The 14,649-nt window shown below is 40.9% G+C and overlaps 1 protein-coding gene across 4 annotated transcripts in view; it reads right to left on the bottom strand.

Annotated features, from left to right (window-relative positions):
• The window catches only part of CNTN6 (contactin 6), a 150,304-nt gene that overhangs the window by 22,339 nt on the left and 113,316 nt on the right, over positions 1–14,649 (bottom strand). For all 4 annotated transcript variants that reach the window (XM_074602800.1, XM_074602801.1, XM_074602802.1 and 1 more), the window contains one exon: positions 2,373–2,500. In XM_074602800.1, the coding sequence (XP_074458901.1) occupies positions 2,373–2,500 (128 nt within the window). The remainder of the gene's footprint in view (positions 1–2,372; positions 2,501–14,649) is intronic.

The following is a 14,649-nucleotide window of genomic DNA, read 5'->3' as shown; positions in this document are numbered from 1 at the left end:
GTGTGCGGTTACACCAGATGCTCAGCCCCAGCACAGACAAAGCTGCAGCTTTGGAGAGAAGGAGAATTACAGCAGATGTGACCAGTCGATATGGTGTGTCTCCTAGTCCGTAACAGGATTTTCTGGATGTTTAAACTGATAATCACAGGATGGCTGTTAGGGAAGTTAATTATACACCTCCAACTAAAGCATCACAACATCTACAAATAAAACTCCTGGCCTCACCAAGGTGAATCATAGAATCGTTTGGATTGGAAGAGACCTTTAAGATCATCAAGACCAACCATAAACCTAGCACTGCCAAGTCCACCATGAAACTATGTCTCTAAGCACAATGTCTACCCATCTTTTAGGTACCTCCAGGGATGGCGACTCAACCACTTCCCTGGGCAGCCTGTTCCAATTCTCGACAACCATTTTGGTGAAGAACTTTTTCCTAAAAGAAATTTTTCCTAAATGCTGAATTAGGTGTTGAAGTTGCCAGTGTATTCAGTGGGAGGACTTAGATTCCCATCCAGAAGCAACACAGACTACTCACTAAATTGCCTAGACCAAGAGCAGAAGCTAAGCAGAGCCACATGCCCAAATGCTGCCTGTGCCCGCTGCAGCTTTGGCTGACAGCAAGTGAGGACTGTCACCCAAGTGGGATCTTGCTCAAAAGGTCTTTTTCTGTGACTGCACACCTTCCTGGGCAAGCGGCACGCTGCTCAGAGTGACAGTGGCCTGTGGGCTGTCCACCTTTGACTCTAATGGTTGTCTCAAGGTTACAGTGCTCATCCAGAGTACGGGAGACCCAGGGTGTCGTGGTTTAGCCTCAGACGGCAACAAAGAACCACGTGCCGCTCGCTCGCGCCTTCCTAATACAGGAAGAATCGTAAGAAAAGGCAAGACTCTTGGGTTGAGACAAAGGCAGTTTAACAGGACAGCAAAGGGAACAGGCAAACAACAACAACACGGACAGGGGAATATACGAACGCGATTACGGAACCGCCGCTCCCCACCGCTCGCTGGCCGGACCCGGGACGCCCCAGCCCGCTTTTAAGCAGCAACTTCCTGCCCCCTCCCCCGGCAGCTCAGGGTGGGCGTGGCTCACATGGCATGGAATACCAGGAAAAATTAACCCTATCCCCACCGGAACCAGGACACAGGGTCAAGTCCTTCCCAGTGAAGGGTTGTGAACCCCGTGTCTCCCACTTCTCTCAGCCATGACTTTGTACAAGTCCACTCCAGCCGGAAAAGAGCTGAGGGCAAAGAAAGCAGCAGCTCAGGGAAAACTTGGCTCCCCAGTGAGGGCGCACAGTGAAGACGGGGGGGGGGAAAGGACAGAAGAAGGAAACCCAGCTTTCCAGTCCTAAAGGTAATTTCTGTTTTACAGGAAAATGCTACAAAATGTGACTGGTAGATAATTACCTGCACTTGGTGCCTTAATCAAAAGCAAGAGGGGGAAAAAAGGAAAAACAGAAGAAAAAAGCATGACTTGCATTGGAGCTGGAAGCGTTATGCTGTCAGGTCAGTCCTGCTGACATCTGTGCAAAGTTTGGAAAACATCATGCATAACTAGGTAGTTGCAGTATGGCACATCTCGGTGGATCCCATCAGTCATTTTGTCTTAGAGGACATAGGATTTGGCTTCTTATAATGATCCTGATGGGACAAGTTCATAGTGATGGCTCTCAAAGAAGCAAATCACTTTCTTTTTAAGGAGAGAATTAAAATTTTAGTTCATATGCATAATGGAGAAGAAAATAACGCTGAAAGGAGGATATTCCTCATTCTCCCTTCAGAAAAAGATCCGTTTAGTTACATTAATCACTAACCTGTAGTTAATAGTTGAAATGGTTCAATTAAACCAAAATCTAATGTAAGAAAACATGCACAAAAAAGTCAAATGATTTCAGACAAAGGGGTGTCCCGTGAAATGAGGTGTCTTAGTGTTAATATTCAGAAAAACAAAGTAGTCTGAAAGCTTTGAAGATACCCTAATGGATTCCTTCTTTTATTATTAATGTAGCAATTAGACTGGGGTAAGGCTGTGGAAGATGACCATTTTAACATTCAGAATCAGAAGTCCTGTGAAGGGCCAAAGAAGAGTTGTTGGTTGGCTCTGATTTGTTTTGGAGTTATCTACCAAAGTAGCACAGAGCAGCTGGGATGCAGAGAAGGGGTGGGTGGCTTCAGGGTCTGCAGGAATGCAACGTATACCACATATATCATTGAAGAAAATAAACCTACCTGAAGCTCAGTTTCAGCTTCAAACTGCAAGTAAAAACCTGTCAATACTAGGAATGATTGGCACAGACTTGGGCATCCCAATGAACAAAAAGCACATACTTTCTAATATTCATAAAGCACAAAAGAATATACTAACTTACCTTTCACAATCAGGTTCCCTGAATTTCTGGCAACTCCGAACTGGTTTGTCGCTATACAAGTGTACACCCCGGCATCTGATTTGGTCACGTTATAGAGCCTGAGACTGCCATCCTCTAGTAAGATGACCCTGGGGAAAAAAACAAACAAACGAAAAAGAAGGAAAAAATACTTCTGTTACAGGAACTGTCATAGAAATGCAGTGCTACTTTTAATATTTAAATGCTTCCATTATACTTTTTCTCTTCTACAGCAAGATGAATATGTATCAATCAATTTTCACCTCTGCTTGTTATTGATTGCTATTAGGATATTAGGAATGTTATATTGAAATATTGGACTTAACCATTAACTTACCTAGCTGGCTTTCTTGCAGCAAAATTTGGAGTCTCAATAGGAAGAAGGAAGACCCAACTTGTTATCTAATTGTGCTACATTTTACCATGGGGGGCTGCTTTTTTTTCAGATCCCAATGCTCCTATGCCATACTGATGTCTTGTCTGAGCCCAGCTGCCTGTCCAATTTTGTCAGGATTATTAAAAGACATTAGCAGACTAGCTGAGATGCTGAAATGCCACCTCACAAGCCAAGGAGCCAAATCAAATACATGGCTGTCTCACAGGGCCCTCAAATCACCTTATTAGTCACTATGTTGTTTACACCAGTTTGCAGAGTATTGGGTAAATTGCATTTAGGAGTCTTTTCAGGACCACTCCTGGGTTTTATGGACAAAATTAATTTCTAAGCTTGTTCATATCCTTGTTCATGTCAGTAAGATACTTTAGGATGTATGACGGTACAGAGTTTGGCATATGTTTTCCTTACGTAAGCTTTCACTGCGTGCCTGGCACCTTTTTGCTTTTACATATAAGGACAGCACTTCAGGGTTTGGGGATTTTCTTCACAAATATACAGAACACGTATCTATCAAAGGCAGAGAATTTAAAAATGAAAACTGAATTAGGTAAACAATGAAGTTTTGGACAGAAAATAATATTATCCCGTAATGTTTTGTTAATTTTATGTCAGTTCTTCCATCCACCTGTTGCACTTGGTAGATGTTCTTGACCAATTTTTGGAGTTTAGAAGGACAATGGGCTGAAAGACATGAAATTCCTGGAAGTTTGATGAAAATGGGGTCAGGGTCTGTAAGTACAGCCCCTCTTGCCATTAAGGCCACTGCTTGAGCACACTCGTCAGTAGACATCAGAGAATCTGCACCCAAGCAGGGAAGAGCTGCACTCACATGCCACACTTTCTTCCATCTGATAAAATCCATCTCTAAGTCACAAATCCACAGAAAACCAGGCTTCATTCATTCCAGCGCTCATAGAAGCACTGCATTATTTTTTTATATTCCTCTTTTAATTGACATTTATACCTAATACAAGAATCCTTTTATAAAAAGAAAATATCTAATTCATGCATCACAGCTTGGGTATTTAATATTTATTACTAACAACATAAGATTGGATGATGTAATGAATTATTAAAGGAAACGAACAATAACAAGAGCAGAAGTTGAAGCTGGCAGTAATATCACAGCCATTAAACACACAAAGAGCATCGCAGTGTCTTGCTGCATTCCACTCTGGTATTTACACACTTGTAGCTATATGTGTAACACACGTTAGACCTTGTTCTGCTTCCCGTTACATGTTCCCAGCCGCTCAGCTGATGAAGAGGAGCGCTAGACAGGGATTTCTGGTGGTCTTCTCGCTTCCATCCCCTCAGTTTCATGTCTCCCACTCTTGTCTGACCTAACCCCCCCGAAAGATCTCCTCCTGAGCAGAGCAGGGCTGGATTTAGATATGAGAAAAACTGAGATGTCCCCGTCACAGGGGTGTGGAGCTGAGAGGAGAAGGGATTTAGGCCTGAATGAAAAAATCTTTGTTTCCTTGGCAATAACCACCAGGTACTGCAGCTCTTGTTTGCGTGCAATTTGTAGCACGATGAGAAAATAAGTTTGGGTTTAATAATCCATCATATATCCATACTAAACTGGAGAGGAGCAATATGAAGAACAAAGTACGCTATTCAATATAATGATGTATCAAATAAATGACATTTTTTGGATAAGGAAGGAAGAATAAGCATGAAAGAGCTGAGTCTCTCTGCTGGTTTCCCGATGCTATGCATCGAAACGAGAGACTACGGGTGCTTCTCCCTCTCAGTGTGGGGACACACCTGATGACAGCATTTCAAAGGCAGGTTTAAATATGAAGAAACATTTGCAAGCATTCCACTTCTGCCTCTGCAATTTTCTTTGTATTAATGATGCGTTTCTTCACATCAGTTTGCACCAGCCACAAGAAAACACCCTCATAAGAAACCGCTGGTGATAAAATAGTTGATTCAATTGGGTGGTTAGCTAACATATGGTGGCTTCATCAAACAGTGTCAAAAGAGATTCAGGTGTGAATCAGCAAATGTTCATACACTGGATACCTGAATAATAAGTTGTAACAAGCCACTGTAGTGTCCTTCTCACCATCAAACATCAATGCTGCAGTTATTTTACTGCAGGGGTTTTTTTATATTTTATTGAAAATATTTGACTGCAGTTGCACCTAAAAACTCTAGGTACAAACTGGAACCCATAAAGGGCATGAGGCAAAAAAAAAGACAGTCCCAGTCCCCAAAAACTTCCAATGTAGGTAAATATATGGGAAAAAACAGTCTGTAAAAACACAGAATAATAAAGGGGAGAATCTTTGAATGCTCCCTCTGGGTTTCTGGCTAGGGTTTTTACACTGAAGTTTAGTCTTTTATTTTTTCTCCTGTATTCTTCATTAGGAATTGAGACCTGAATAATTCCTGGCTTCTTGGTTTATCCACTAAAAGGGGTTTGTACTCACTCAAGAGCTGACGAGGTAACGTTTGATCTGAAGAAATGCTGTTCTGAAACAATAATTCAACGGCTGGGCAGGCTGAGGGTGGAATGGCACTTCCAACGGATCAAAACGGAGCTCAGCAAATAGAAACCATAAGCTAATAAAAGCTTCAGAGTTGTTTGAAACAGAGGTCACGCTACCTAAAGACAATTAGGGAGCTAGCAGTAAATAAGATATGTAAAAGCAGAAAGGACTCCAGAGTAATTAGTTAGCGAGGAAGGGAATTAAAGAAAAAAAATAAGTGAGTAATTTCCAGCTGCACTGAGGTCTGTGTCAGGAGAGGGATGAGAAAGCAGAGCACAGCAAAAAATCAAGATGATGCATTTCACATGCAACAAAAAAAAATGCAATGTGAAATACCGACCCAGTTGCCATGACCAACAAAGTTGCCAGAAACTTCCTCAGAGCCGTGACTTTACGCTGCGGGTGGGTCCAGAGGGGCTGTGCTTTGTCCTCTTCCATTTGTCTTTCAAATAACGGAGCTGTGATTCTGAAGGCAATGGGAATATCTCCTTTAATGGGCTTTGGATCAAGCTCTAACAAACAACTGAAAAAGCAGCTGTGAAACACAGGTCTCACCTGCTGGAGGGCTTGCTGAAAACCGTTACTTTTCACAACATTTTAGACTGTGTGAAGGCTATAGATAATAATTCTTAGCATTTGCATCAGAAGACAAGGTAATTCCAAGTACTGCGACAAGACAAAAAAGTTTAACTTGTCCCATATAATGCAAGTAGAATATTTTGTCTGCTAGGAAAACTGGACTTCTCTCAATAAATAAATGAGTACCTGTCCAGGGACAAATAGCAAAAGACCTGAAGCAGATCTGATAAATGCATCCCTGCAAAAGAAGAAGGAGGAATGAAATGAGCTACTCGGGACACAGCTGTTCATAAAGCCCTGTCGCAGCAAGGGATTGCTTAAGCATAAGCCTAACTCTAAACTGGCATCTCTGACTTACAAAATGCTTAAATTCTTCTCAGACTAGTGCTGATGCCTGTGTTCCTGCCTGAATTACACAGGTGCTACCTCTGGGTAAATAGCTCAATTAAGCAAAGTTGCTCTGAGGAAAAGACGAGATGAAAATCCAGTTATAGAAATCCATACAAACTTCCTGCACATAAACGCTAATTAGAAATGCCCAGAAATACCATTCCATATGTAACAAGCTTGGGAACTCACCCTGCAAAAAGATGGATATGTTGGATGCAGTTCACTTCATGAGGATCACAGGAAGACAAGACAGCTCTTAACGCCCACAGGCTGACATCTAGCCAACCTTCCATCCGCAGGATGCCCGTGGCAGAGGGCAAGGGCAGGGTAAGGATGCAGCCGCGGGTACCACAGTCCCTTCCCAGCACCGAGTGACCTGTGACCCAGGGCGTGGATCTAGAGACAGTGCTTTTCTCAATCGGATGAAATCTTAGTGATGGCTTTTGTCAGAGTTAGGTTGATGGTTGGACTAGATGATCTGAAAGGTCCCTTCCAACCTAAGCAATTCTATGATTCTATGATTCAGGAATGAACCCAAAGCCCTTTGAGCCTTTGCAAACCTTTAGTCCCACAACAGTTTGTGCGCAGTTTCCCCCCAGTTTATTTAAGCACACTGCAAGTGACATCCTTTTGTTTGTTTTTAATCTACTCGTTCCATGGGATTGATCCTCGCCCTTGTCCTCTCTGAGTGACTCCATTAGGATACAAGGTAAGTATTATACGCCGAAAGGGAAAACAACCAGCCTCCCTGAGATCTGCTGGAGTCAAAACTCTGCGTAACATTGAAAAAGAAGAGTTTGCAACGTTTCTGCGGAAGACATGAGACTGGGAAGAAGTGAGAGCTCATTAAAATTGTCACACATACTTTTTAAGTAAAGAACTTGAGAAATCAAGCAGGGATGATAGGTACAGCTTTTAATTAACCAGGCCAAACAAACCATCTCCGAAAGTGTTGTCTCATGTGAACAAAAGATTGTTGATGGCTATTTGCTTTGATCTTAAGAGCATGAAAGAATAATATGTATTTAACAAGGCTGATAGGAAAATAAAATCTGAGAAAAGAAAGAGGTGTCAACTCATTAGATTTTAAGGTGCAGCAGAGGCAAGTTTTGTGCACTGCTGTATTGTTCAGCCAATGTGTATTAGAGAGAGGTGCAATTTTTATTCATGGATGTGAAGCGCGTTAATTCAATACAGCAAATGTCTTTGAAATCCCCACCAAAATTGGCTGAGCTGCAATGGTGTAAAACTGGGGTGAATCCGGCCGACTTCTGCAGATTTCAGCGCTGCCAGTGGGGCAGCTATTTCTTCAACGGCATAATGTAATTCCTTTCAAAATAAAGTAACCCTGATTCTTAATGTAAAGATTCACTCCTCTTTTCTTCTGTCTGCCTCTAACATCAAGTGTCTGCCACCTCATAATGTCACTGAAGTCATCATCATAGCACTGTGCAGATAAAAAGGGAGTGTGCTGGATCTGATGAAATCAGAGGCAAAGTAATTTTTATTATCTGAGAAATCCTATTTGAAACCGTGTCTTCTCAGTCTCACTTTACTGCTCAAGAGCCAAAACACTCTTGCTTTCATAGGCTATGGAAAGATATATTGTTTATAAATTTCTTCAGATATGCCAGCAGACATGGAGACAATAACTGACTTTTCTAATTTTACAAAGATTGAGAAGCGTGAGAGGGGCTGAATTAGAAAGTGGAAGGGAAGTAAGTGAGGGGCAGGAACATGAGCCCTGCTCCCAAGTGACTCAGAATTCCTAGTGATTTATGCAGATGGAAATGTGAGTAAAGTTTGGCTGAGTGAATGAATTGTACCTGCTGATGACAGCTCTGGTATTTTTGAAAAGGTCCCACTGAGTCCCATCTGAGATCTGACTGTCTGTATTATATGTTAATGATCTTTGTACCTGTTTATCCTATTCTGAGTGTAATTTGTATGCTAATAGTATTGCCATTTAATAAACTATGCTTAAAAGAAGATTTTCCTTATCTGCATCCTGATATAAACGAGCTTCAGAGTTGACTGACAATTAATTGGAAATAAAATAAACACCATTAAACTCTGCGTAAACTATTTGGATCAAAACACAATTACACAATCCAGCTGAACAGTCTTATTAAAATATTTTAGAAAAGAATACTATTAGCAAGGATAGAAGGTGATACTGTAACACTGTTCCTTGCTATTTCCTAAAGTTTCCCTCCATTCCTGAAAAGGAGCGTGATTTTTGTATAGAATCTCTGCAATCTGGGTCCACAAGTATTTATGTTATGTAAATATATACAGACATCTGAACTGAGTTCTACTCCATCATAAGGCTTCCAGACAAAACACAGTATTTTCAGGAGATGGTACTCCCTTTAACATGAAATAGCAAAAGTTGTCCTGCCCTGCCTTTAACACACTCAAGTATTAAATGTGAGGCAGGTGTTTTTATGCAATGACCAAAGAAAAAAGTGACAAGAATACCGTGTCTGTAGACATGTGTCTAAATCTATTGTAGCAATATGCCACAAAACTTGCAGCCAGGGAATACTGGGCAACAGCACCTCTGTGTGTACAGGAAAGACAGACGAGCCAACCAACCAACCAGTTTAGTGATGAAACCAAACCAACAAGCAAATCCCAAAAACCTTGCCTGCCATGTTTTAATCCCTTTGGCTTTCTAAATCCTTGTGCTGGTTTTAAGGTGCTTGTGAGCCTGCTCATCCTCAGTCTGCTGTGTTGAACAAACACGCACATTTCTGGTCTTTTTCCATGTAGAGAACTTACTTGGTCTCGTGTCATATTTACAAGATACAGCCCATTTATATGGCTCTTCTCCTCCCTGTAACTCTCCTTGCCCTATTTCAAATCTTCATCTAGACAGTGGAAGTCACGAAAGGAGCGATTTAGTATAATCCTGGACTGAGACAAGAGCCATCCCTTAGCATGTCCAAGCAAAAAAAGAAACATTTCTTGGTTATTAGTCTACCTCGTGCACAGGACATAATGAAATATCGTATCTATGTAGCCATACGTTGATTAGGCTGAACATTCATAGCAGAAAAGAAAATATAGTGATGAAGTAGTACACTGAGAAGGAAAGGATCAGGAACCAGACTTGGCAAAATCCTATGCCGAGAATCCAGGTAGAAAATGAACTGAATTGCCAAAGAAAAAGGCTGCCATTTTTTTCTATTTGCCCACAATTTCTGCTGTTTTTACGAAATCTTTACAATGCTGGTACATCAGAGAAAAGTTCTTTCAGCACAGGATGGTATCTGCACACCACTACTATTCAATCTAATCCCACCATTAATCATTATTTTTGATTCAGACATTGTTAGGAGTTCAGACACAGCCATTCACACAACCAAATTCACTCCAGATGTAAAACAAACCCCTTAATATGGGTCTTAGGTAGAATTTAAGCAGTACATAAGGCCCCAAATTACCCTCTGCGTGGGAGTTTAATTCACTTACAGGAATCTTCTTCCCTATCTGCTTGTCAGAACATATTTCAAAAATAAAAGTACAATAAAACCTGCTGTTAACTTTAAAGAATTCTGCATATGCAACAAGCAGCTGACACCAGGTACACAGCACGGTACTGGCTTGCTTTCAGCATGTTCACGTGCACATGTCCATAAGAGATACAGAACTGGAGATGAACAGTGTTCAACTTCAGTGATTTCAGCTTCCATGCTGAATTGGACTCATCTTCTTTCAGCTGCACATGCCCTTGGCTCTTGTGTCTCTAGCTCTTATCACCTCTAGCTTCTTCTGCCTGTTCGCTGGGCTACCTGTTGTCTTGGAGGAAACCCTTCGGCAATCTTGACTGGGCTATTGAATTTAGGCTTAATTTGAGTGACAATGGTAGGGACTGTATGTGGTTCACTGAAGCCTTAGACCCACATCCTTGCTCAAAATAACAGATCATAGAAATTTTGTCTTTTTAATGTGTGAGTAAAATGTCCGTGTCCCTTAAGCAGACTCTTCCTTTCACTGAAAAGTTGAAAAGATTTTTACTTGTCATAGAAAAGAAGTAATGAAAAACTGGTATTTGTTTGCAATAAAATCCTATGGCTAAACCAGAGGGGTCAGTCTCCTCCTACAAACCCTTCATGTTGGTCAAGCATTAGCCACGTTCTCAAGGTGCTGTTTCTATGCTTCCTCTCACATAACCCTTCACACTCAAAATGATCCCAGAAACTCCTCCCTGGGAGACTCTTTATTCATCACGCCCACGGCGTGACTGGCAACAGCCCATTTGCCATGTTCATCAGTATCTTACTGCTCCTTTTTACACCACCTCCCCGACATATCCTGAACTGTTACCTCTAATGTTACTCTTAGGTTGAAAACTTTCAGGACCAGGAACTACCTTTCATCTGGTTTTCGTGCAGTATGTTTTTCATCCAATACGAGTATTTTTGTATGCTATGGCAGTAAACACACCAGAATCGTGCAACAGTAATGATGTTCATGGCAGTACAACTTGGACTAGAAGAGGAGCACAGACGGTTTCATTCTCTCATTATTTTTTTGTGCAAACTCCTAATTAGGAACCTCGATTCAAAGTCAATGGAAGAAGTCCAAGGAGATTAGCTGGCTTTGGATCAAATCCTGAACGTCAATCAGAACACACGCATGAAGCAGGGCTAGAACATGAACTGAAAGGGAGAGAGGGCACAAGACTGACATTCACTGGGGTTTAGTTTATTGCAACTCCATATGACATGGAAGAATGACAGATTGCTTGGGACATCTCAGCATGTAGGACAGCCCCTCAGAAAGGCTCACCTTAACAAGGTTCCCAGGAGTTGGGTAAGAACAATTTAAAATTGTATTAGAGAGGTGTCATACAGAAGGGAAATTGTAATGAATCCAGCATCGCGCAGGTTGTCATTCTTTCTTATACGTGAGAACATATGGTTCATTTGCTTACTTGATGCTCATGCTATCTGATGTGCTAAACACTATTGCATTAAGTAGTCAGTAATACATGATGAAATTAGGTTCATTGGCTTGTTCCATTACGAAACTCTCCAAGGAGAGAGAAAAGAAAGGAAAAGCCCTTTTCTTATGTCTTCTACTGCAGTGATATTCTCTGTCTGCTGCCTGCCAGTGTTTCATTGGGTCAAGTAGCAATGGGGGTCCCCTTCTGCCTTTTCATTACTCTGCAGTGGATTGACTTCAAATGGAAAGATAACAGAGAAAGAAGAAAGGGGGAAAACAAAGCAAAATAAGATTAAGAAGAAAAATAAAATATTGTCTTTTTCTTCCCCTCATCTCTGCTCATTCTTCCTTCTCCCTATATCTCCCTCCTCATCTTTCACTCACATACTTTCCACTCCCCTGCCTTTGCTTTCAGCTTGGGGGAGAAGACAGAAATAACTGTGTGGAGAACACAAAGAAGACATGACTGAAAGTACTTCAGGTCAGTCTGAGGCATTTTCTGGCATCCCCTTGCTTGTAAAACTTTCCTTGTGCCAGTATCATTATTTTTGCTGGATCACCAAACAATTCTGCTCATGCACACTCATTTTTCCATGAATACTGCCACATTTTACATTCCTCCTAGATTCGATGACATTATTCAGAAGGAAGCATGGGCAAACGCTGGCACACTTATGCCCACAACCAACACTGAAAACAGAAGAATACCACTGCTGTTAGCAAATAAATATTCAAGAAATAGATTATAGCTGCCTCCATTAGTCTTTTGCAGTACCCTCTTCTCTGCCTTTCATATAGAAACTGAGACCATTATAATCCGAGCATAAGATATTTTTAGTGAGAAGAAAGAATATTCCTTGCAGCTCTCAGCATTCCCTTGGGAAAGGTGTAATGATGGGTTTTGTCTGTTTAGCACCGAATATGCAATAGTAGTGTGGCCTGAGAGATGAAAAACCAAAGCAATTCTATACAGCAATCTCAGGTTTTGTAGGAGTTTTCATGCCTTAATACGTAAGTTCAGGCCAAGCACTGAAAGCAGCCAGGTAAATCCACCCTTTGATTTCTGTAAATCTATTTGTTAGCAAGAAATGGGACTGAAGTGATTAATCAAATTTAGCAGATGTGGAATCAATGCATTGGTTCCCTAAGCAAAATCATAATTTCATCAAGAGATAAGCTTAATTTGTATTCATGTTGACTTACAACGATGGTGTCTAAGATATCTGGAATTGCTCTGATTGCTGATGCCCACACTTCAAGTGCTCTATTTAAAAACTGAAATAGGAAATGAACTTCTTTACAAGCACACAGACACTGATAAGATAGAGGGGTTAAGGCGTATCATCAAAGCTATGCAAAGCTTCTTGTGGTAGAAAAGCAAGAAGGATAAAAATGGAGATACACTTAATCCAAGCTTCAAAAACCAGACTTAAAAAATAAAATAATAGTCATATTAATATCCCATTGCTATTCACCTAGCCGCACTGCTGTAGAAAGCTGGGAATAGAACTGTAAGTGCTGGAATAGCATAAGAAAATATGTTCTATATGAAACTTGCTACCAGCATACAAATGCCTATACTACCTTTATCTGCAAACAGCGGGTGCATAAAGCAGTGTGGTTTGTGTCACTAAGCAGCATGACAAGTAAAACTTCTCTTTCTCTGTGCTACTCATCGGGTCTAACTTCAATATAGGTAGGGGGTTTTTTTAGACACTGTGGATAGGTTTCATTCCTTCAGCTTTGCTCATGTAAAGTTAGGCATCTCATTTGAGATGGAGGTGCCTGCCAAGAAAAAGTAAATAACTACCTTAGACTGCATATTGACTTCAGCTAAATAAAAGTTAAGTGACATCAATCTCCTCCTTTGTTAGTAGAGTAGTGCAAATTTTGGAATTTTCAATCCATTTTGTCTTGATTCCTCCCCAAGCAGACCTTTTTTTTTTTTATTTTTTAAAGACAATGGACATTCTGTAAGGTTTCAGTACAAGCTAAACAAACAGTGTTGACATTCTGGTAATTGAAATGTTTCATTGAAGTTTGTTGAACTGCCCTGACACATTTCTTCTCAAATTGGTTCAAGCTGAAATGCTATTTCACAGTACAATATGTTTTGTATGTTGTATTTGATCAGTGGATTGAGGACTTCTCCTGTTTACCAATTAATTGCCCTTAGTTTTTTAACTCCCTATTTCTCTAAATCCAACAGCTGCCCACAAAAAGACGGAATTCTTTCCCCAAATAACGAAAAAGTTTAAAATATATCCAAATGTTCATGGGTTTGGAACCTGACTTTGCACAGTGGAGCAGCAGAAAAAAGGCAGAAGCAGATGGTGGCCATCAGTGCTCTGAAGGCTGTAGGAGAATGGTCCTACCAGGAGACTGGGAGAGCAATTCAGATGCAGCACACAGCTATGAGTGGATCCAACCCTTTAGTTAATGAAACCTGCTGGGTCCTTGCGTTTCACATGGAGCAGGAGAATCCCCTTGAGTTTGAGGCTCCAAGAGGCAGCTGTTAGACCTCAACAGTTACCAGACAATTCCCCCCACCCATAGCATTAGAAGTCTCCAGTCACACCATCTGCTCAGTTTTCTTTGCATATGGTTGTTGAAAAACAGCTTCTTGTTTCGGTGCTCAATCATTCCCCCATGTTTCCTTTGAGAAATGGCAACAACTTGAGCGCAAAACACCAAAACCAAGTGTGGCATGGGAGAGAGAATTTACCATCAATTACCATCCTTCACATAGATGGGACTGAACTGTGTCCTACAAGCAAGTCTAGGAGCCAACAAGTATCGAGCATATTTTATTGACCCCTAGACATACTTCTTGTCCAGTCCCCAGAAAAGGATTTAAATTATGAATATTTGCTTATTACTGATTATTAATGCATGGAAAGTGCTGTATATGACTAATGCATTCTTCCAGCCTACCTCATTTCTCGGTTTTTCCCTCAGCTATCCTCATTTAAATTCTGAGTGGAGTGAATCACATATGTTTATATGCATCCACTACAGTGTTTGGGGATCCTCAACTCATGGCGAGGGAATAGCACCTCTCTCTGGTAAAGCAAAAGGGGTTCCAATTCCCTTTTATTAAAATGCTTCATTCAAAAAGAACTTTCATAAAATAAGTTTTCCATAAGAGTCCTGATCCTGAATCCACTGAAGGTGATAACAAGACACACATTTGTGATGAGATCAGTGTCTAGACTTGCAAATTTGCTTTATTTAATATATGAATTGTTCCCTTCTACTCCTTCTTTTCCTCAGTAGACGCATGAGATGATAGAAATGAGATGAAGAAAAGTCCCATCACACTTACTGAGAATATATGACACGTATGAAAATAGCTCGTATCTGTGTCAAACTCCACAGGGTGGGAGTTCAGAGCATGAAGCTTGTTCTTTTTCTTTGTTACATTTCATTTCCACATTGA

The sequence above is a fragment of the Larus michahellis genome, chromosome 10, assembly GCF_964199755.1.
Source record: "Larus michahellis chromosome 10, bLarMic1.1, whole genome shotgun sequence".
NCBI classification, from domain to species: Eukaryota; Metazoa; Chordata; class Aves; order Charadriiformes; family Laridae; genus Larus; species Larus michahellis.
This window is presented reverse-complemented; position numbering and strand designations above follow the sequence as displayed.